A 24,684-nucleotide genomic window follows, 5' to 3' on the forward strand; every position below is an offset into this window, starting at 1 on the left:
AATATGTACGGCCCGGCCCGGGCCCGATGCTTTTCGGCGGCCAGCCAGCCCGGCCCGATGATGTATAGAGGACGGGCCGTCCAGGCCCGGCCCGGCGTCCCATGCCCAAGGCCCAGCCCAGCCCGACTTGGCCTCACTCGATGAATGACGCAATAAAGCACTTGGCAACAGAAAAAATGAAAATGCATTTATTAAAAAAGCATGCCGTCCACCCTGTAGCTTTTTTTCAATTGTTGATAAAATTCAAGACTGAGTGCAAACCCATTCGCAAATTATCATGCAGAAACAAAAGGTTGTCCATCGATTCGGGCTTCAATCGGGTACATCATTCCTGCATTACATACCTTGCAGCACCTTCTTGCAAGATCTTTCTTGCAAGTTTGGCAAGTTTTGGATAGTTCTTTTTTTCCCTTTCTAAATCTTAAGAAGTTCTGATTCGGAGTACGCGCTTAGTAATTCAGTACGCAAGTACTCGCTAACTACATCCCGGGTTTCCTCCAAAAAAAGCACATATATGAACAACGAGAATTCTAACACATTATCTTCTTTTTTTTGGGGGGGGGGGGGAGGCTTGACTTGTGCTTTTTACTAGGCGCGAGCCCGGTCCGATAAATAAATAGGAAAGCTCGAGCCCAGCCCGGGTCCGAGGTGGAAAGATGTCGGGCTGCCCGAGCCCGGCGCGCGAGCTGAGTCCGGCTCGGGCTTACGGGCTACCCGGAGCACACGCACATCTCTAATACTTTTTGATATGAGAGTTTGTTAGAAAACTTCAAAATCATGTCAGCCGCATACTTAAACTATAAAGAAACATGAAGGCTGATTTCGATATTTCAGATTGTAGTGTCCCTTTGACGTTCCTCGCCGGAACTGGAGAAAGTTGACGGCAGGACCACACATTGTCAGAAGTTATTGAATAATGTTACTGATTTATTGAAGAAGTTATGAAATGACGTTATTGAAACTGCTCTATCATTGTCCGCCAAGATGCCGCACTGAACTCAGCTTGGATGATTCAAGGAAAATTGCGCGTCGGGTTTTGTTTGCAGATGCATGGTTTGGGGTAAGGTGCGAGAAACATTTTCTATGGCGCGCACTTACGCAAAATACCAGCGTTGTTGATAAGTACGTCGAGGCGCTCCTCCTGGGCGACCACCTGGGACGCGAACTGCCTGATGGAGGCGAAGGAGCACAGGTCGAGGCACATACACACAGGTCGCACGCCGGTGTCACGCCCAATCTCCTCCGCAGTTGCACGAGCCTTGTTGACGTCTCTGCAGGCCAGGATAACTCGAGCCTTGCGCCGACACAACTCACGGGCAGTCTCCTTGCCGATTCCTGTACTCGCAGAAAAATTGTAGTTTTATTATTAAGACTCGAGCACGTCTAAGTATTATGGAACTGCAGACATTGCACATGTTCTTAATATACAAACTGCTCGCACAATGCCCACAATTTTCTAAAGGTTGCACCTGGATCAAGTGAATCTGCCTTGAGATTTTGAATTTTATTTGTAGAAGCTGTCTTTCGACAATTCACCTGCATAGTATTTTTATTTTCCGTAAACACTTACCTCAAGACGTAAATTTTGCCAGCAACGGGGAAATAACGATATGTTTTGCATGGCACATGCAAACCATCCTTAAGGCTCGATTTCTAGGTTTATTTGAAATCATGCGGACAGATATCAGCCGTCCGGCTAGCACCGCTGACAAAGCTACCGACCGAAAAGAGGTGCTATTATTTTTCCTAGTCTGGAGAGGCTAGACGTGTTTTGAACAAGATGCTCTTCCGAAAAAAATCGACCCATATCTGCATGTTAATCTGCAAATGTCGTCGAAAGACGATAGTGTTGCGTGTGTAGAGAGTGAACAGAACATTTATTTGATGTTCTGCGCAAGAAAATTGGTGAATGGTATTCTGGAGGCGCTGCGTTAGAGTGCCTCGAGCGTGCAGTGGAGACGAACGAGCGCATTAAATCACGTCACCCGTGAGACATGAGTACCATCTGGCTGTTTTCTTGGAAAACGAGGCGCGCGGCCTAGAGACGGGCGTGCACGCCCGTCTCAGAGGTGATAAGGTGTAGAACGCAAGGCGACGGGTAGGGGCCACCACCATGTCGTCTTAGCAAAGCGTTGGAAACACTCGCCTTTCGTGCAAAAGTTGCATGCATAAAAGCTATGGTCCTTATAATTATTTATGTATGCCTTTTCTAGTAAAAGACGCACATACAGAATATGTACGTGTTGTTACGGTGCCTCAGATTTGTGCAATCATTGCATTTTTTATTGACAATCGCACAAGTATGAACGCTGAACCTTGAGCAACATTGGTGGGCGCTGCGGATAGGGTTAGCCGTTTGGAGCAGCCGCAGCAGTGTCATGTGCTTGTTGAGTACCCGGGATCATTTAGGGCAGAAATACAGACAAATATACAAACAGATAGAAATTCTTGCGTCAAAGGTCCCCAAGAAAGACTATCAGCTTTCAAAAAGAAAGTGAATTCATTACTAGCCTCTTGCTACAAACCGGAAACTGACATTTATTGTCTTATGACAGGCAATTCAATGAAACATTCACAGAAATATTTTGCCAACAGCGTTTATATAACATCGTACTTATGACACTGTCTGTCTTAACGCCTTGCGAATACACTGTGGGGAGTTTTGCCCCCGAAGTTGTTTGATGCCACACGGAATGTTTCTTAGGCTCAAATGTCTAAAATAATGTTTCTCCTCAAGAATAAAGTGGCGAATGAACGACATGTCACTGTGTAGCGAGGTCTGATAGCAAACGTCAGAAATGTGGTGGTGAGATCTTATTTTCCAAAAAGGCACAACGAAAAAATGTCGCTGTGGCTGAAAATTCAGACAGCTGTGGTGTGATTGTTGTGGTCATATCATATTTGTGTGTAATTTTGCCGCTGACTGCGTGGCAAATAGGATGCGCTTTCACACTAAAAAAATAGGCGTAAAACCTAATGTTCACTCTAAAAGTATTATTTCCTATGTTTTTAGGCAAATACGGTTCTTCTTGCCATTTACTTTTGTTAGCATAAGCCTCTTAAGTGTGCGTTTGCTCATTGCTTTTATCTTCATCAGTAGTAAAAAAAAAAGACCACTGAAAATGCCGCCCGCATCTTTCCATGGGGGGAACTCGAGTAGACGTGTACCAGAGTGGTGGTGGTATTGCGTGAATGTTGCGTCATTGGGTAGTGTTCGGAAACACTTCATTGTTATTTCGTCTTTATTATTCTTATTCAATGAATGAAGGAGAAGCATTGGCTTCAAAGGGTGGTGGGACGCTGATGTGCGAGCTAGTGCCTACATATACGGGGTGTCCTGTGAACGATTGTGCAGCTCGAGCAGCCAGTTTTTACTAGCAGATGTTGCCAATTGAGGAGCCTGATGTTGTCACACCACCCCTGTTAATCCGCATGTTGCACTAATTCTCTTGGAGAGTGATAAAGGGCGGTATTTTTCAGTTCATGAATAATTTTCAATGCAACGCTTCGCTGAAATCTTTCCTTTGAAAGAAACTCCATTAGTTACTGAAGGAAGTTGTGTCATTCTCTTACCAGCGTTGGCTCCAGTGATAATTACTGTCTTTCCTGACATGTCCCTTGTCGATCTGCATTCGCCTACGGTGACCAAGCTGTAGATCTTTAAAAACATGGCCATGGCGAAAACCATCAGAACAATGGACGCCAAGCAGGAAGGTAAAGTCATGACGGCGGTATCAACACCGAGGTCTTCGTGGTCTCTTTGTCTGAAAATGAAATTCGTGCCAATAGGTCTGTGCATCAGCTTGGCAGAAGTACCACTACATAAAAATTAAAAAAAAAATGAGGAAACAAGCGTATATTTAAAGGCTCCTACTTCTGCGTATCACATGATAACAATCAAAACTAAAGGACAATAATAGCAAGGAATGCATAGGGGAGGTTATTAGAATTCATTGCGACGTAAATGTGAATGAAACAATGTGGAAGACAGGGCAACTTGCCACCCCTAAGGACCGAGCGTGCAACCTTCCAATAACGTTTTCAATGACCTACCTACTGGGCTACGGTGGTGGTCATCCCTCCGTCTACTTGAAAGGGTAACATATGTGCGTTTAAACGTGTGAGCGTTAGACAGCGCCCCCGGCAGTGATTACGGTGAGTGTGAAACACTTTCTTTTTTGCCTGTTGGCTTATGGTATCAAACGATCTCTGAACAATCTGACAGCTGACCAATAATCCCTCGCATACTGCCTTGAGGTATCAAGTCTGCCATTACGAGATTGTCGCTATGAATTATTGATAACTAGCAAACAATGAAGTTAGTGAAATCAGTGATAACTAGCAAACAATGATGCCAAGGAACATATATACGTCAGTGCTCACAACAGCATGCCTAACCACCTTGTCTTCGCTATGAAGGCTTTGTTCACGATCACCCTCGGATGGCCATCCTGCTTATCAAGCATTCCTGCGCCTTTGCAAATGTTTCTACCAGCCGCAAGCACATCTGCGCCGCTCGACTGCGCACCACCTATCGTGTTGGCACTTTCGCTGGATGCTCCCATCCGCACCCCAGTCTCATCGACGCAGCCATCACCTGGAAACGAAGATTTAGGCATCATGCCAAGCGACCTGAACGTCAGTGGACACGGGAGCAGTGTTCACAACAGCATGCCTAACGACCTTGTCTTCGCTATGCAGGTGCGTACAGCCGCCTCTCTTCACGCTTAAAAGACTGATGATCGGTGTTTGCTACTGTTCCCGTGTCCACGGGTGTATTGAATACCATATGTGATTGCTTTTCCGTTGCCCTTCTGTTGTTACAATCGGGTGATGTCGAGACTAACCCTGGACCTAGCACATGCTCTGAATCGATGATGAATATAGGTTCACTCCCCACAGTCCCTTCAAAACAAATGAATGTATTATTCGAGCTGCTGAAGGATCTGCATACTCGTTCCCTTGAAGGTTACAAAGCACAATCTGAGCTGGCTTCTGATGTCAAAGCTATCAAAAATGGCCAGAAGGTCATCGAGAGAAAAATTAAGGGTCTTCAAGAACGCTTAGACTCGCTCGAAAAAAAAATTATGAAAAGTCGATGAATTAACTAAACATATGGCATCCGCGCTGGCTCAGGTTGAAGAAACCGCTAGTTGTCTAGGTACGTTTGATTCACGTATCGCTGAACTTGCAGATCGATCACGCTTTGGTAACCTTATATTCCGGGGTATCCCTGACACAAAATAATCGTGGCAGAAACCGAATCCAAGCTAATCACATCAATAAGATCAGTTTCCAATTCATTTCCCGATGGTGCAATAGAATGCGCACACCGTCTCGGTTCCTTAATTCCGAACAAGTGCCGCCCCATTATCGCAAAATTTTCGCACTTCAAAACAAGAGAAAGCGTAATTGCTCTGCGAAAGCAATTTAAACAACAAAATCTTTCAGTTGGCGAAGACTTTTCATTACCTACTCACACCGCCCGCAAAAAACTCTTTGTTCGGTACCGCCCAGCCTGGCTCTTCCAACTTCAAGCTTCGTTACAATAAATTATTTTTGAACAATAAATGCTATGTGTACGACATTACTAATGATTCTGTTCATGAACTGATTCAGTATGGAACAGGTGCTGGACTAAATCATGCGAATGCACGGTTACCGGTACAATAGCAAAACGATGAGGGAAGTGGCCGATCGCCTCAAGCAGACACATTTAACATGCCCATTGTTTTTACAAATGCAAGAAGTGTTCTAAATAATTGCTTTTCGTTGCCATCAGCAATCGACACGTGCAGCGATAAAATTGTCGCCATTACCGAATCCTGGCTTCCTGCACACGTGCTCGATTGTGATATATTTCATGGCGCTTCTAATTTCAGTGTCTACCGGTGTTACCGCACTCAGCGCCAAGGAGGGGGTGTTGTTCTCGCCATTTCTAAAGATGTCCCGTCGTTTCATATAGACATTAAAACCGAGCTTGAATGCACATGGGCTTGCCTAACACTGAGTCCTCCAAAGATAACCATTTGTGTATGCTATCGCTCGCCTTCATCATTTGACACCTTCATCGACAATTTACATGATGCCAATAACCTCGTTTCATCTCCGTTTTCCTCATCACCCTTGTTTTTACTCGGTGACTTCAATTTGCCCAATCTGTTATGGAACACACAACCACCTGGTATAACACCCTTTTCAAATCAGGCGAAAGAATTTTGCGAACTTTGCTATGTGTTTTTCCTGTCCCAACTCGTTACACAGCTGACCACAATCACTTCCACCACTGCGAGCACGCTTGACTTAGTCTTAACTAGTCGTCCGGATCAAGCTTTCCCTATAAATTTTCTGCCTAGTATTAGCGATCATTCTTTAATAAGTTTTGCTATTAACGGTAGCGCTCCTAAAATAACTAAGGTTAAGAAAATTACTCGTGTATATGAGAAAGGAAAAAGTTTTAGGCAATGAACATTGCATTTGGCTCAGTTTTCGACAGTTATTTGATTAACTTCAGTTATTTTTTAGTTCTCGACGGTTAGTTCTCAGTAGTTATTTGATTAACTGGTGTGATTTTGCAGAACAGGTACATCTGTTGACAGAAAAACACACTCCTAATCGAACCATCACTTCCAACACACATGCCCCTTGGTATAACTCATACATCAAGCGCCTATCTAACAAAAAGAAACGGCTCTATAGTTCAGCTAAATCGTCTTCTAACCAAGCACGTTGGGAATCCTATGAAACTGCTAATCGTACATATATATCTGCCCTAAAGGAAGCTAAAAATTATTACCTAACCCACACTCTACCAGACATCATCAAAACAGACATTTACAAGTTTTGGCACGTCATTAACCCCCCTTGCAATAGCACTATCATTCTAAAAGACACAGAAGGCAACATATTCCCAACGCTTGCGCGATCACTCTTAATTGCACATTTTGCAATAATTTCTCGGTTACTAGCAACATCACCTACCAGACATCAGCACATGCAACTATCTGTACTGTTACAGGATCATGGATCCTGTAACAGTACATTCATCTGGCATTGCTAAATTATTGATAAATTACCCTTTAACTCAGCACCAGGCTTTGACGGCATCAACAGCAAATTTTTAACACTAGCGTCTTCAGCTCCATCATATTGACCAAAATCTTTCAACAATCCATAGACTCATCTACTCTTCCTTCGAAATGGAAAATAGGGAAGGTGATTCCTCTGCACAAGTCCGGCAGCAAAAACTCACCCTTGAATTACCGCCCAATCTCACTGGCCAGCACCTGTTGCAAACTTCTTGAATACGTAATTTTCACCGACCTGCTTAACTTCCTCAACTCCAACTCAACTCTACACGGTTTCCGTAAAACTTACTGTTGCGACAGGCGAGACCAGTGCTGGGAACTGAAAACGTTTATTCGTCGTGAACACAGTATTCAAAGCATAGGAAGAGAGAGGGGGTTGGGAAGGAGGAAAGAGCGGGAAAAGACATGACGCTCAGTTGTTGGCACGTCACGCGCCTGGCTCAGGTGGTGGTAGATAACATAGCAAGCCGATTACAACACTTCTCCTTCCTTAGAATTGAAAACGCTGTACAGGTTTTCTTTCCCGGGTAGAGCGTCGCAAAACTTGTGGGGATTTCTGAGCATTCTGGATAGGCGGCGACGGTTGCGCAGGTGCCACCTGGTCTGCAGGCTGCTTGTTCAACTTGCCTTCGTTGCCGGTCGGTGTGGGCGCCGTTGCAGCCGGAGGACTCCCCTCGTCTTGGTCTCGCTGAGTGCCGCTCCGGGCAGATGCCGGGCTTGGCCAGGAACGCACTTGGTCTATGTGACGTCGAACCACCCCAGCGGGCGTTTGTATGGTGACCATGCGTGACCCTGTAGTGGACTGAACTTTCCCTGGTGTCCATTTCTCCTCCTGGCCGTAGTTACGGGCGTACACGGCTGTGTCGGGCGGCAGTGTCCACTCTTACGTCTCCTGGGTTGACCCTGGGAAAAGTGGGAAACGTGAGTCCAAGCGAGAGCGGATCAAGTAGCCGAATAGAAGTTCGGAAGGGGATTTTCTCTCGTGGCACGGCGTTCTCCTGTAGTTGAAAAGAATTTTCATCAATTTCCCTTCTAATGTGCCTTCGCTTATCTTCTTTAAAGCTTTCTTGATTGTCCGAACAGCTCGTTCAGCGAGCCCGTTAGACTGGGGGTGATACACAGCCGTACGGAGGTGTGTGATATGTTATTGCTCTTCACAAAAGTGGCGAATTCTTCACTAGTGAACTGCGTGCCATTGTCCGTAACTATTGTGTGTGGAAAACCAAATCTGGCAAAAATGCTGCGAAAGCTGACAATAGTAGACGACGTGCTTGCCTGCCTCATGGGCACGGCTTCTACCCACTTAGTTGCAGCATCCACGACTATTAGTATCATGCTGCCTGCGATCGGCCCGGTGAAATCGGCGTGCAGCCTGGACCATTTTTTCTGAACTGCTGGCCGACTCACTGGTTGAGCAGAGGCTGGCATAGGAAGGTTTTGCACGCAGTTGTGGCACGACGCTGAGAGGCGTTCTATCTCTCGGTGTAGTCCCGGCCACCAGCATGCCGATCTGGCGACAGCCTTTATTGCCGATGACCCTTGATGCGTCTCATGCAGCATATATAGCACCCATTCTCGTGCTTTTGTGGGAACAACAACTCGATGACCCCAGTATAACAACCCATGAGCTACGGATAGCTCTAACCGGCGGTCCGAGAATGGCACCAACTCTCTGTCCTTTACATGTTTCGGCCAGCCTTGCTTGGTGTACTCCACGACCCTCGCTAGTAAGAGGTCCCGCGTAGTTAGAGCTTGGAGTTCTTCGACAGACACAGTACCATCATCGAAACTTGCTAGAGCGGAAACATACTCTGGGCGTTCGCTTCTTGACGGTGGAACTGGAGTCTACAGCGGTAGGCGGCTGAGGGTGTTGGCGTTTAGTAGCAGCTTACCGGGCGAATACTGAAGCTTGTAGCGAAATCCACCAAGGTAGAGAGCCAAGCGCTGTATTCGTGCTGCGGCCAACGCTGGCGTCGGCTTCTCCGCTTTCAACAGGCCCAGTAGCGGCTGGTGATTTGTGACCAAGGTAAAATCTCTGTTGAGGAGATAGTCGCGAAATTTCGACACCCAATAACAAGGGCCAACGCTTCACGTTCTAGCTGGGAGTAATTCCGCTCAGTAGTGGTCAGCGTTCGCGAACGGAAGCCTATGGGCCGGTTCTCTTTTCCATCCGTATGAAACAACACGGCACCAATGTCATGCGGTGAAGCGTCGCACTCCAGCTTTATTGGCTTTTCGGGGTTGTAGTGAACGAGCACCCCTGCCGCAAGTAGGCACTGCTTTGCATTGGAAAAGGCTGTTTGTTGAGCTTCTCCCTAGACCCAACGCGCATTTTTGCCAAACAACTGGTACAAAGGTGCAAGCAAAGATGACATAATAAGCAGGAACTTGGAGTATTACGACAGCATGCACAGAAATGAGCGTAGTTCCTGCACATTTGTCGGGCTAGGAGCCTGTGCGATTGCTTCCACATGTTTCTCAGTGGGTTGTAGGCTGTTTTTGTCGATTTGGTGCCCTAAGTACGCGACTGAAGGCTAGCCGGAGTTTCACACCGTGCTGACGGAAACGCTGCCGTACCGTTCGCAGGGTCTCACTGCTTCCCTGTCGCTGCGCAACCAACACATCATCGAGATAAGCTAGCACGCCTGGTAGCCCCTGCAGGACTGTTTGGAGTTTTCGCTGGAAGATGGCTGGGGCAGACGCTATGCCAAAAGGCAGCCTCTTGAAGCAAAATAGCCCTCAATGTGTGTTAGTTACGCATAGCTTCTGCGATTTTTCGTCAAGTGGTACTTGATTAAATGCGTCATGTAAGTCGAGAGTGCTGGAGTACTCTCCGGCGTCTAGGCATGCAAACATATCGTCAATCACCGGCAATGGGTACTGCTCCAGTTCGCATACAGGATTTAACGTGATCTGGAAATCGACGCACATTCGAACTCTTCTATCTTTTTTTAAGACGGGCACAATGGGCGTAGCCCAATCCGCATGCGCTACCGGTGATAACACCCCAATTGCTACGAGTCTGTCAAGTTCTTGAGAAACCTTATCATGGAGAGCGAAAGGAATGGATCGTGCCTTACAGAACTTGGGTGTAGCTCCTTCCTTGAGTTGCAGGTGCACAGGGGGACCGCTGATGCAGCCGAGTTCCGCTCTGAAAATGTCTTGAAACTCGTTGACGATGTCGTCCATGGCCGGGAGACACGTTGGCGATCCGGCTTCCGCAGTCAAGTTAAGGACAGGTGACCCTGCATTGCTCAACTGAAAAATTAGGTCCCTTCCGCATAGACTAGGACCGGGACAATTTAATACTACCAAGGAGCAGTCTACTACGGCACCCTTGTAGCCTACTTTCATGTCCAATTGTCCCAGAACGGGGAGCTTGCCAAGGTAACATAAAAGCTTGACAGATGAAGGTTTCAATGTCGGCCATCTCTCCCGGTTCTTTTCATATATTTCGCGTGGCACAACGCAGACGGGCGCCCCGTGTCTATCAGCATTGGCATGTCAATGCCGCACCACGTGAATGTCCTGTGAATTGGGAGTTCTAACTGCCACTTCCGAGATTAAGTCAAAGTCCAGAGGTGCATAGCTTCGTCTACGTTCCCCTCCGCACGGTCTTCCGCCATCGCCAGTGCTCATCCCTGCATGGCGTGCGTCTGCCCGGTTTCACGTTTCCTCGGCGCGTCACTCGAACACATTTTCGCAAGATGGCCCGGCCTACCACAACGATAGCACCTACTCTTGGCCCAGCCGCAAGCGTGGCTGTTATGCTTCACTTCCACAGCGTCCGCATTTTAGCGCAGGTTCGTTCGTCAACACGCTTTGCGCGCCAACCTTCAGTACGGTAGTTGCATCACACGATATCTTATTCGCGTCATCTTCTGCCGTTTCGGCTGATAGTGCTATCTCTTCGGCCTCTTCCAAGGTTAAGTTTGGCTTTGCCAGTAGCTGTTTTTGCAAGGCTTTTGATCTGACGCCACAGACTATACGGTCGCGGAGCATTCGTTCCAGCATGCTGCCAAAATTGCAGTTGTCTGCAATGCGTCAGAGGTCGACAAGGAAATGTTGCAAAGGCTCACCGTCGTGCTGACATCGACTGAAGAACCGGAAGCTTTTCGTTATCTCGTGGCGCTTCGGGTCGAAATATTCATCCAGCGCTGCAACGACTTCTTCGTAGGTTAGGCTGTTGGGGTTTCTTCGGAGCAACTCGTCCCGTAAGAATCTGCACAGTCCTCGTGTTTAACGCTGCTACGAGCTACGCCCTTTTTTTTCGCTGTGTCGGTAACCCCCGTTGTTTCGAAATAGGCCTCTGCATTGATGACGTACGCTTTCCAGTTGTCCCTCTCGCCATCATACTCGGGAAGTTGGTGATGAGCCATGGCTGCCGTCGTCACTGCGGCAGGTTCTGGAAATGCCGTACCGTGATTTTTCTCGCCGTGTTCTTTTTCGTCATGGGTTTCGATCCCATCCTCGTCGCCACTGTTGCATAGCCGGCGCACACACAGTGCGTGAACGACAGGCGAGACCAACGCTGGGGACTGAAAACGTTTATTCGTCGTGAACACAGTATCTAAAGCATAAGAAGGGAGAGGGAGTTGGGAAGAAAGAAAGAGCGGGGAAAGACATGACGCTCAGTTGTTAGCACGTCACGCGCCTGGCTCAGGCGATGGTAGACAACATAGCGAGCCGATTACAACACTTATTCATGCGAAACGCAACTAATATCATTTACTCATGGACGAAACTGTATTTTAGATCACGCCTCATCTGCTGACTGTGTGTTTTTAGATTTTAGTAAAGCATTTGACAAAGTTTCGCATCAACTATTTCTTTTCAATCTAAGTCTATTGAACCTCGATAATAAAATACTGAAATGGATTGAATATTTTCTTTGTAACCACCATCAGTTTCTTACTGGTAATAATCATGACTCACCTGTAACGAAAGTTCGTTCCGGCGTGCCTCAAGGATCAGTACTAGGACCACTTCTATTTCTAATCTATATTAACGACTTGCCATCTACATTGACATCTCATGTTCATTTATTTGCTGACGATTGCGTAATTTACCGGGAAAGAATCAGTACTGACGACTCTAATGCTCTTCAATCAGATCTAAACCTTATAAGTGATTGGTGTAATACCTGGCGAATGCAACTAAATATAACAAATGTAAAAATTTACGTGTTCATAGAAACTCTACCACCCTTCGATTCTACCATATGAATAATATCCCGCTTAGACCCTGTGAATTTATACAAATACTTAGGTGTTCATATAACTTCAAACCTAACCTGATCTCTTCATATTGAATACATAACCAGGAGAGCTAACAGCACGCTTGGCTACTTACGTCACAAATTTTCTAACGCCCCGTCATCTTTAAAATTACTACTTTATTAGTCATTAGTGCGCCCGAAACTAGAGAATGCCGCAGCAGTGTGGGACTTACACAATGAAAACCTCATCTTCTCTCTAGAACTCCTTCAAAAGAATTTTGTTCGTTAAATGTTTTCCAGTTATAACCGCACTTCCAGCATATCTTCAATGAAAGCTAACCTACGTCTTCCGTCATTAGCATCACGTAGAAAAATAGCTCGCTTAACTCTGTTTTATAAGATATACTATCACCCATTTCTTCATAATAACTTCATTTCACAGCCACATTACTTATCGCACCGTGTAGACCACCGCTTCAAAGTCGAAATTCAAGCAGGAAACACCAACACCTTTAATCATTCATTTTTCCCTAGAACAACTCGACAATGGAACCACCTTTTCAATGACATAGTCACCATCATTGATAATAAATTTTTTCGAAAGGCTATAGCTAACATTGTTTAACTTGAAATTCAAGGCACCTTATTATAGTTGTAAATTTGTATAAACAGGAATTTTGTCATGTTACTTTGTTTGTTTTGACTATTTTTGCAAAGCCCTTCCTTGCTACATTGTATGCACTGATATTTCTAGTGGTTTGTTTTATTGCACTGTTGTATTACGTTCTTGTTCTGTTATTTACTACCCAAATTTGTATAATTTTTCGTTCCCCACTCCCATCTGTAATGCCCTCAGGCCTTGAGGGAAGAATAAATAAATTAAATAAATAAGTAGATAAATAAATAAATAAATACAAGTAATTGCAGTATAAGTGCCAACATAGAAACGAGTACAAAAAGATAATATTCCACCTGCGAGCAGCGAACCGGCAACATTCAAATTACGCGTCCGATAATCTGAGCTTCAGCGGTGGTCATCGCTCCGCCCACTTTATGTGCGTTTACACGTCGTGGCTCAGCACTACCATTAGCCATTACAACAAGTGTGAAACACTTTTATTTTTTTGGTTGCTGTCATCACGAAGCACCTAGTCTTCTTACGAGCTGGCAGCTCACGTTTAATCACCCGCATACGACTTGTAGGCATTAAGTCTGCCAGAAAAAGATTGCTCTGTATGTGTGCAGGAAAAAACTTTATATTTCATAGTTCTTTTTTCATTCTTAGCCAATGTTAGAACTATCTGACACTGAGGCCAAGGAATGTATAGGGGATAATATTACAAGCAATTGCAACGTGATTGTGAGAAAATAAAAGTAAAGAAGATAACCTGCCCCGGCAGTGACTGTAACTTCAACCTTTGTGTGACCGCGTGGGGTACTCTACCGCTGAGATACGATGGCGGTCATCCTCTTGTCTGCTTTCGGGGTGCATTAAAACGTGGAAGCGTCAGTCACAGCAACCGGTAGGGGCTACTGGCAACCGATAGTTTGTCGTAGCCATGAAGATCCTGCTCTGCCGATGACCACGCTGTGGCAAAAGCCCAAGCACAATCCACCAGCTGACAGCAGTCCTGGAGACTAACCTTGGCCGCCAGAAAACCTTACAAGAGCAGATTTGCAGAAAGGCGACGCAGCCGTGATCCGATGCAACGTCCTCACTGTGATGGAACATCACGAAACACAGAACTTCATGTGTGTAATGGTCGTAGTGAAACCACTCTGTTCGACGCCGGGGCTGACCATTCCGTGATGAGCGGCTAATTGAACAGCAACTGACTTGCACAGCTACGAACTTGCTTGATGTTTTTTTTTGATGCTGATCACTCAATAACATAACTGGGTGTTTTGGAATGGGTGCACCTTTAGAACGACGACTCGTTGTGCAATTCATGTTCTTTGATACCTGGAACATCTGTGCGCTTCTATCACAAAATAATATACGTGTTAAGAATCCTCTTTCCTCTGCATGGTGTTCATATGGTGTACAATTTTAGATGCAAAGCAGCTCGTTGACTAGCCTGTGTAACGCCTTCCCTCCGTGAGCACCGCGCTCCCCTGGCCGCATGTGTTGGGGCCGTGCAAAGTAGGTCACGGCTTCCCTCGCAGTGCGCGCTCATTGACGTCACCCTTTCCCTAGCCTATCGCCGCTCGCATCTTGTCATTTATCTCGCTTCACCTTTTCTACCGCTTGCAAATTTCGAGCGCACATCAAGTGAACAGTCTTTCTGCGATGAAACTTATAGCGAACCCAACCAACACCACCTAGACTTTTTTTGAGGCCTCCGCAAGCCTACGTGACCTCATCAGTGTGAGATCTGCCTGGAAACTGGCTTCACTCAAATGACCAGCACACGTTCGCGTTTTGTCGTTCCGCGGCCCAGTTGCACTCGTAGCATTTTTTTTCTCAGAGATTTACACCTAGAAGCAGGCCCGTGGCTAGGAGGGAGGGGTTAGGATGCCCCCTTCCCCCTCACGAAATCCGGATGAAGGGGGCTGTTTTACTGAGAATAAATAGTGAAAATAGGGGTTTGTCAAAGACTTCAACAGGTGCCAGTCGCGTCCATGCTCGCGTCCATGCGGTTCTTCGGTCGGCGTCCATCGGAAACCGATAGACGCGCGCTTTAGGTCCATGAGCATAGTTAGAGTTGCACCCCGGTGCACAGCAGCATCCAGGTATATTGCGTAGTTTACCCCAACCATGCTCACACAGCACAAGAGAAAGAAAAAACAGCGTGAGCGGTAACAAAATGCAACTAGCCTACAACCACAACAGCCAGCAGAGCGAGCGAGCACGTAAGATCAATGTGGCCAGACGCACTGTCATGCGCTGCCAACTTCGCTCGGCTGTGCACAAAAATGTTTAAAACGTGAATAAATTAAGTAAATAAGTACATCATTTGAAAGATAGAATATTGCTAAGCTTTTTTTGTTAGACAGTAGGTAATAATTTTCTACAGTTCGCCTACTGAAAACTTGTTTCGAAGCAAAAAAAGATTGTCTGTCTATTTGGCGAACAGAATCCGCAAGCCATTCCGACTTCAGCCAGTCGAGCGTTGCTTTCTCACAGATCTCGCAGCAGTGACGTCACGCTGACGAGATGGAGGCTTGCTGAGGCCTTGAAAAAAAATCTAGGTGGTGTTGACCCAACCCGCGTCCCGTGTCTTTGCGTTATAAACAAACCTTCACTCGAGTGAAAGTTAGCGAGTTTTGCTTCAAAACATTCTTCCAGCACCCGCGTCGATGCCCGCTTCAACCAGGTCAACGCCGTGCGCACCGCCGCTGCTTGGCATTCCATCAGGGTTTGCTTCGGGGAGGTGATGTGTCATTTTTTTCCTCAGCCGTCTCAAGCAACGGCGTGTGCTTTGTGGCACCCCACTCGCTGGCCGCGCGAAATGCCTTGGTTTGAATAATACTCGAGCTGGAGATTTTTACCACTTATTTTATTTGTAGCTTACTGAATTTTTAGGTGACGGTGAACGCGTATTTTTCGCTCTCAACCAGCAACGTCCGCACTGACGCTGGCACCGGAACCTCTCCGAAACAACTCCTTTAGCACCCTCGCGTGCAAAACACAACTTGCATGGAAATGAACAATGTAGTTCACTGCCTATATGTAGACAACCCCTAGAAACAATACGAAGTAAAACATACTTACTGTTATGTACTGAAGGAAGCCGCCAGCCCAGGTGTCTGAATTCTTGACAATTGTGACAGCAGGAAGCTTCCCGGCATCAACAGCACAATTCTGTCATACAAACACACAAAAAACTTGCCTGCCATGGCATCAACATTGTTTTGTAAACATCCGCTCATAATTGTTTGTCATTTGTGCGGAACAGTTGCTGAGTGCATGAGCTTAGCTTCTTTTGAAACTACTTCCTGTACGCATACTAACGGAACATCCACGTTGGAGGTAGAAAGGAAACGTAGTTTTGAAAAGTTTTACGCACACTTCACCAGCTGCAGCTGGTCGCTCTTGATGCAGGTACTAGAACATGCCGTTCGTAAACAACGACGACAAAAACGCTGAACAAACTATGGTACAATATGGTGCCCAACAGATGTAAAGCACCACACCGTGACATAGAGAGATTCGTAAACAAAGCGAAAGGAGGGCAACCCAAACAATTCGCGGCTTCCTACCCTAATTAGCCGAACGCATAGCGTATTATACCAAGTTAAACGCAGTTTGGGGTAGGATGGGGTCAAATGCGACAAAAATCCTAAATTAGTAAATATTTGGCATTGGTTTACTTCATACAAATAAACATCAAAGCAGAAACATTTATTTCGGAACCAGGTAAGGGGTACATAAGCATTTTCGTGTTGCCACGCTTCAAAATAATATTTTAAAAATAACAAAATGCCCCAGATGTCTCAGTTTGCCCCAAACTGCGGGGCAAAACGAGACGGTGCGTGAGGAAAAATGATACCGTGTGAAAAAAGTCAGTCCTTCAGTTTATGCAGTAGAAAGACTTGAAATCTACTCTGTGCGCGTTTAAGCAATCTTACAGAGCTCAGTGCTTGTACTCTACGAATTGAATCTAGAGAGAACGCGGCGCTGTGTTTCTCCGAAACTCCTTGAAGATGAAGCACCGCCAGTCTTTCTTCCTGCTATGGTTGTCTTTTGTTGAATGCTTGCACCTCAATAGATTATTCAATATTAGATGATAAGGATGTACTGACGTATCTGCTTCACTTCTTTTTGCCGCTTAGATACAGAACTGCTCAGGTGTTTCGTGGCTTTTATTTTCGCACACCGGGCTTTCTTAGTGAATCAGTTTTGTTTTAGATTGAGACTTTCTAACGCTTGTTTACTTTCCATTAGTGTATGGAGAAACATAGTTAAAGCTCATTCACAAGACGCGTTCTGGAACGACTTCACTTGAAGGTTCAGCCATTTTTAGGGTCTCTTTGACAGCATCCATGAGAATAAAGAAATCCTCGATGCAACACGATTGAAGGAAGTCGAGTACTGAATGCCAATGAGTGAATTTTTATGTCGTTTACCTCACAGGAAACTCTATATCATATTCTCTTGTCCAATAATGAACAAAGAAATATAGTTTGTAATGAGTGTAACCGAATCGCTAGATTATTAGGACACTCTTTAAGGCAACGTCTTTTTGTTGGGTTTCACCCCTCTCACATGTCAGAATTCAGCAAATAATGCCTCAGCTTTGTCCCTTGGCACCAAACGAGTAAACGTTTTGGTGTTAATTATGTAGCTCGTAGTTTAAAATAACAACATAAATTGTTACGTTGCTGTACTGACGCAGAGGTAGCTTCATGCACGAATCCGAAAATTTAGCCGAGCAGAATTTCGCCCATTTTTGACAGGTCGCGATCACACTGACACTACCGCGCAATTTATCACGTGTGAATGCAGCGGGCAATCTTCATCTTGTACATATGCAAATGTAGACAAGTACCAGAGCTTATAGCCAGAAAATAGAAACAAAGAGAGGTAGCTATTGTATTGGCTACAGACGCCGGTAAAGTGAAAATTTCGCATTTTTATCTGTCTCATGTTTCCCCACCTTATCCTAAATAGTATAGAGAAGTGTGATGCAACTATGAAAATGCAAAAGTCACAGCTTTGCCGCAGAGGCAAAGCAACGAACATGATAGCAACAAAGTGGAAGGTCACGAGTAGAATGGCAAGTACATCTAAACGTGCCCCACGTTTCTCAGGCACAAATGGCGCACGAAACGTACTCACAGGTAGAGGTGAACACAAAATTACTTCGCCGTGTCTGAAAAGTGCGCCCTGTTCGCAAACGGAGGCTGTGCAACGATTTTAGGGACCTTTGTGAGCCCCGTAACTACAACAGAGTCGTTTCAGTGCAAACTCATCGTCTGCCAAGACGTATGATACAGCCGAAACGTATGACCGGGAGATAAGGGCACGCAAGCGATCGTACACTCCCCTCTCCGTGGGCCAAAATACGCGTGAGAGATGAGAACCATGCGCGCTCATTGCGCCATCATGCAGATAATGCTGAAGACACGATAGTTCTACCCCACCCCACCCCCAAGATGCCTGCCAACGGCGGTACCTGGCAGATGTAAATAACTTGATGTTTGAACGATGAAGGACGTATCCCTAGGTGGCCCAGAGGTAAACGCCTCGCATTGACGACGCGCAGGTCCCACTTCCGATTCCGACTTTTTTCTATATTTTTATGCTTTCTTGCGTTTTCATATATATAAATACGTATACACATATAGTTCATGACACTCACGCCAACGCCAGCAGCGATATCCAGCCGAGAGTTCCATATAAATGCTATTGCGTTAATCGTGATCATGTGATAAAGCTACTGACTTCATTTGCTCATGATTCAAATTTGGTTTATTCCTTCTGATGTGGGCTTCATATCAGACATAAACTACAGGTTGACAAAAGTGTGCAATTAAGGGCTCATCATTAGACACAATATAATGAAAATTTACAGGCAATAACGCAAAGAAAAGTAAAGTGGATGTTATTAGAAGTGATGTCAATGTGAAAAACTATAACCAATAACGCGTCCGATGCTCTACTACAAATCGACGGGAGCGGTGAGTTCTCTGTCCACTCTACAGGGTATATGCGCGCATATAAAAGGATGGATGGATGGATGGATGGATGGATGGATGGATGGATGGATGGATGGATGGATGGATATGGCTGTACCCTTTAGATCGGGTGGTGGCTAGCGCCACCAAGCCGTAATACTTAATGAACTCAAAACTATATTTATTTATTTTTTCCTTAAAAAGTGACTTTGAGGATTCGTACTTTGCAGTGAAGAGTTTAATTTTCACTCGTGCCTTGACTTTAGCCACCAATCAGATAACCTCCTTCTAGTTATGTCTACTTGCTTAAAGCCTATTTTGCCCTCCCGGTTCATAAACCCCAGTGCTTTGAAAAACTCTGCGCCATCATCCAGAACTATAGGGTGAAGCCCTTTACCTTTACAGAACATTATCAAGTGTTCGGCCGTTTCTTCTTCCTCTCCACACGCACGGCATACTGTGTCTACCCCTTCGTATTTGGCCCGATATGTCTTAGTTCGCAGTACTCCCGTCCTTGCCTCAAACAGTAGAGAACTACCCAAAGTATTATCAAAGATCCTTTCCTTGGCAATTTCCTGCTTAAAAGTTCGATAGATCTCTAGTGCGGACTTCTTAATCATGCCCATTTTCCACATGTCAGTCTCCGTTTCCTTCACTTTCTTCTTAACCAATAGTTCTTTTTGGTTTAGCCACCTGCCGTTTTCTAAGTATTTACCAGTCAACTTCCTGGTTCGCTTCCTCCATTTTGTATCGACATTCTTCATGTACAAGCAGCTGAAAACCTTCCTAGCCCAACGCTCCTCCTTCATTTCTCTCAATCGCTTCTCAAATTTTATCTTGCTGCTAGCTTCCCTGCCCTCAAATGATGTCCATCCCATATCCCCTTGTACTCCCTGATTTGGTGTATTCCCGTGAGCTCCTAAAGCAAGCCTACCTATTCCACGTTGCTTAATTTCTAATCTTGCTTGAACTTCTGATCTCATGCACAAGACCGCATTGCCGAACGTCAGCTCAGGAACCATGACCCCTTTCCATATTCCTCTCACAACATCATACCCATTGTAATTCCACAGTGCCCTATTTTTCATCACTGCTGCGTTCCTGTTACCTCTAGTCGTCACGTATATTTCGTGTTCCCTCAGGCACTCGGTCCCATTGCTTATCCATACGCCCAGATATTTGTATTTATCTGTTATCTATAGCGTGACGTCCTGTATCCTAAGCTCACTACCTTCGTTGTCATTGAAAATCATGACTGCTGATTTTTCCTTACTGAATCTAAAATCTTACCTATCTCCCTCATTACCGCAGATGTCCATCAATCTCTGCAAATCTTCCTTGTTGTTGTCCATTAGCACTATATCATCTGCGTACATTAATGCTGGTAGTGCCTGATCAATAAGTTTTCCTTGTTTGACTAAAGAGAGGTTGAAACCCAGCCCACTTCCCTCTAATTTTGCCTCTAATTCTTGTAGGTACATCATGAATAATAAGGGTGACAGGGGGCACCCCTGCCTAAGCCCCCCGTTTTACCTCTGCAGGCTTGGATACCTGTTTTTCCCACTTTATAACTACCTTGTTACCTTTATAGATACCCTTTAAAAGATTAGTGACTACATGTTCCACACCTAGTGTGTCCAGTATTCCCCACAATTCCTCTTGAACCACGCTATCGTATGCTCCCTTGATATCCAAGAATGCTAGCCACAGGGGCCTGCCTTCCTTTTCTGCTATTTCGATGCACTGCGTCAGTGAGAACAGATTGTCTTCCAACCTCCTGTGTTTCCGAAACCCATTCTGCAGTTCCTCCAGCACACCCTCATCTTCTATCTATGCCTGCAGTCTTTCCTTTATAATCTGTATCGCCAGCCTGTAGACCACTGATGTCAATGTTATAGGACGGTAGTTGTTTATGTCAGCTTTGTCTCCCTTTCCTTTATAGATCATGCTCATCCTGCTAAGTTTCCATCCATCGGGAACTTCACCATCGATTATTATTTTGCTCACTGCCTCTCTCAAAGCCTGGTTAGACTTCGGACCTAATGTCTTTATCAGCCTAATGGGAATGCCATCCGGGCCTGTTGTACTACTAGGAACCCTTTTCTCAGCCCTTTCCCACTCTCGTTGTCAAAATGGAGCCATTGCACCACTTGATTCGTCCTTGTCTATTGTGGTGCATAAAGTACTTCTTTGTTGAAATTTTTCTGTCACCCTTACTCTTATATATTCAATAGCTTCGCCCCCTTCTAGCCTGGCACCTTGGGCTGTAGTTATAAAACTCTGCTCTTGGCTTGTCTAATTTCTTAGGGAACTTAGATGGTTCCAAAATTTCGCAGCTGCCTTTTTAACTTTTTTATGTACTTCTGCCAGCCACTGAGCTCCCTTTCTTCTAATCTTTTCATTGATCAGAAGGGATGCAGCCCTTCTACAGCTTAGAAAGATTCTCCATTTTCTTTCAACATCATCTGTCGGTTCACCCCGCTGCTTAGCATGTCTGTGTTCCCTAGAGGCTTCCTGACGTTTTGCTATGGCTCTCTTAACTTCCTCATCCCACCGACTTATGGGTTTGTGTCTTCTTTTCCGGGGTGACTTGTTACGCGTCTTAGCAAGCTGTAGCTCAAAGAGTCTAATTAGATTTATGTATGTCCACACTGTCTTATTATCCTCCGTGATTACTTTCTCAATTTGTTTTGTGGCTATTTCAACTTGCCTTTCTGAATAGAAATTTTCCTGTATTTGCTCATCTTGTCTCCTTCCCACTTTCACTGCTCTTCCAAAACTTAGCTTGATACGTTTGCGATCACTACCCAGACTTCTGGAGCCACCTTCATCTATGTGCATTCTCCTGAGCTTATCATACATCCTATGTGACATCAGTGCATAATCTATCGTCGACTGCAGCCTTTCTACCTCCCATGTTATTTGCCCTTCAAACTTCTCTGTACTGTTGCAAATGATCAAATCAAGCCTTTCACACATATCCATGATCATTTCGCCTGTCAGGTCGGTATACCCATCTATATCTTCTATGTGCGCATTCATGTCTCCTAGTATAATTATCTCACACTCTCTTCCTAACTCCTGAATGTCCTTTGATATACACTCTACCATTGCCTGGTTTTCCTCTCTGGCCTTTGCTCCCGTCCACAAGTACACGAAACCAAGGAGTGTCATTTGAGCTGCCACTTTCCCTGTTAGCCATAAATGTTCCTTGCACTCCTGCTTGACCCTTTGCCAGTCTGTACTTTTATGAATGAATGCCCCAATACCACCCCCCTTTCTGCTGCCTTCTGTTCTATTACAATATTCTCACGCGTAGTCCGGATTGTTCGGAGGTTGTTCCATGTCCCTGAGATGTGTTTCTACAAAACCGTATACCATCGGCCTCTCTTCCCTTAGCTGTTTTACTATCTCTTCCCTCTTCAGCCTGTTCGTACCACCCTGCATGTTAATATACCCTATGTCTGAATGGTCTCGGCGCTCGTGGCTACGTCTATTTATGTCCGGAACTCTACCTATCTTAGAGTTTGGTGCCACTTTGGAATCGTATCTGTCCATAACACCTGTCGAAGAGTCTCCCTGGTTGTTTTCCTCGTTACTAGCTGGCTCGCTTGCCCCCCAAAAAAGCTACTGCGCGTCCTGCAAGTCGCCAACCCACCTCATGACCTAGTCGCCCATCGAAGTGAATTCTGTCTCGTTGAAAACCACCCCACCTATGCACCTCTCTGTTTATTTCCACCACATCAAAGCCTTTCTCTCGACTCATCCGCCATATCTCTTGGTTTGCGTTGACAACCGCTCTTTGCAGGTTTCTATCACGCACCGGTACCTCCGGTATCGTGCATATTACTACGTGTACCTTAGGAGAAGTGGCGCTCATGTCATCGACGTCTTTCGCCAGTTTGGCTGCTAGTCCTGCTGTATCTTCATTTAAGACATCGTTTAAACCGCCTGAAATTATCACGACGTTTCGTCTATCAACTGTAGTTTTGAGATTTGCGCTCGCTTGCCTCATGACTGCTTCAAGCTTGCGTCCTTGGAACGCCCCTACTGCAACCCTCTTGTCACCTCTTACCCTCTCGTTGATGGCTTCTGTGCATCGATTTAAATTCGAGTCCCCGGCAATTATCACATGCTGTGACTTTTCAGCTGGAGCGACCTGCACCTGGGGGCTACTTGCACCTGTGACGCCGGCGGCTTTGTCCCCTCCCAGCCCCACCACTACCTCGCTGAAGCTGGGCCTTGCGACAGTTGAACCGGCTAAACCTGTTTTTTTCCAAACTTGCTTGTTCTTCCTTCTCCACCATTCTGGTTGTCGGTTCTTTACTGTTCTTTCCGTAGGCCGCTTCTTTATTCAGCTTCGCTAGTGCTTCCTCGGTGGACTTCAGTCTTTCTCCCATTGCCCTCGTTTTCTCTTGCTGTGTCGCCAACGCAGTCTCGAGCTCATCGATTCTCACCAGCAGTTCACTTTGGGCAACCATAATTTTCTCCATTATTCCTCGACCTCACATTACCTACACTTCGCGTCAGCCTCTTCTCCATCCGCTTCTACGCTTGAGTTCACTTTCAAACCCACTCCACATCCTGAACACTTTACAGTCTTTTTAACCATGTCTTTCTGACACCAATTGTCCTTATACTCGATAATTACTAAACTCGAGCCGGGCACTACGAAAAAAAAGAAAGTCTAAGCTCTACTACAAAAATTTGCGTGTTCAATGTACGCGCACCTCCCCCACGGAGTGGCAAAAAAAAACAACAAAAAAATTTCAAACACACACACCCGCACTAACTAATAAATACCTGGTGACTGGCCCCTGAAAAAGCCGTACCATAAAATAAGTGCTACGAAGATTTCAACCGCTGCCTTATAATTATAAAGACAAGCTCAAAACATGCAAAAACGCTTATCTGCGCAGTCGATCCGGAGCGTTCGAAAAACACGTCCATCCACCGTGACAGCCCGAACAGAAAGGGAAGCGTCAGGCAGCGCCACCTGTCGCCATTACGGCGAGTGTGGAACACTACCCACCCCCTTTTGTTCGCTTGTTGGCGTCAAGTTGCACGCAAATGTTTTACGAGCTGGCAGCTGAACGAAGGACTCAGGTTAAATTCTACTGGTGGGAAAATGCGTTTTCGTCCGCTTGTCTCGCTTACCATTTACATTACGAACAGGGTATGGTGGTGGTGGTGGTGGTGATGGCACCATCACCACCACCACCACTACGAACCTTTCTAATAACACTCGCTATACTTTCATTGGCAGCACTGTTAGCTCCCATTATTATGGTGTCCAACAATGAAAACGAACGCCCTGGCAGGATTAATGCCTTCAGGTAGGGTGCGTTCACACTTGGCCTCGAAGAGAGCCAAACCGATGAAACTCCGGGGACTGGCTGTCACAGGTCCCGTTAATTAGGGAGGCGATCGCCGGGCTAATTCCAAGGGCCGAAATATCGGCCCCCCGAACCGCACCACGAAAGCGTGGACAATTTAGAAGTGGTCCTTTTTGGCGCGCCAGCGGACGCCGGCTGTGGCCCAAAGAACAAGTCAGAGTCCATAGTTGATAAACAAACAAAATTATATGCTCAAGAATTGCAGATCGAAAACAATACACAAGTATGTACACTCCACAATAGATGAGTACAATATGTCACCAATCAAACAACGTACTACACAGTACAATCAGCCACACTCGAAACAACGGACACAGACAACAATACACACTACAATGCAGTCGCATGCATTGAACAACCA

The 24,684-nt window shown here is 45.7% G+C and overlaps 1 protein-coding gene and 1 pseudogene across 1 annotated transcript in view; both read right to left on the minus strand.

Moving 5' to 3' along the window:
* Nucleotides 1-16,557, minus strand: part of LOC119183136 (retinol dehydrogenase 13) — a 39,559-nt gene extending 23,002 nt beyond the window's left edge. The window contains exons 1-3 of the mRNA XM_075868295.1: nt 16,022-16,557; nt 3,574-3,764; nt 1,099-1,335 (exon numbers count right to left, since the gene is read on the minus strand). Of these exons, the coding sequence (XP_075724410.1) occupies nt 1,099-1,335; nt 3,574-3,724 (388 nt within the window). The 5' untranslated portion in view covers nt 3,725-3,764; nt 16,022-16,557. The remainder of the gene's footprint in view (nt 1-1,098; nt 1,336-3,573; nt 3,765-16,021) is intronic.
* On the minus strand, nt 7,579-16,146 carry LOC142767865 (uncharacterized; annotated as a pseudogene).
* Nucleotides 16,558-24,684: the final 8,127 nt, after the last annotated feature.

The sequence above is a fragment of the Rhipicephalus microplus genome, chromosome 7 (assembly GCF_043290135.1).
Source record: "Rhipicephalus microplus isolate Deutch F79 chromosome 7, USDA_Rmic, whole genome shotgun sequence".
NCBI lineage: Eukaryota > Metazoa > Arthropoda > Arachnida > Ixodida > Ixodidae > Rhipicephalus > Rhipicephalus microplus.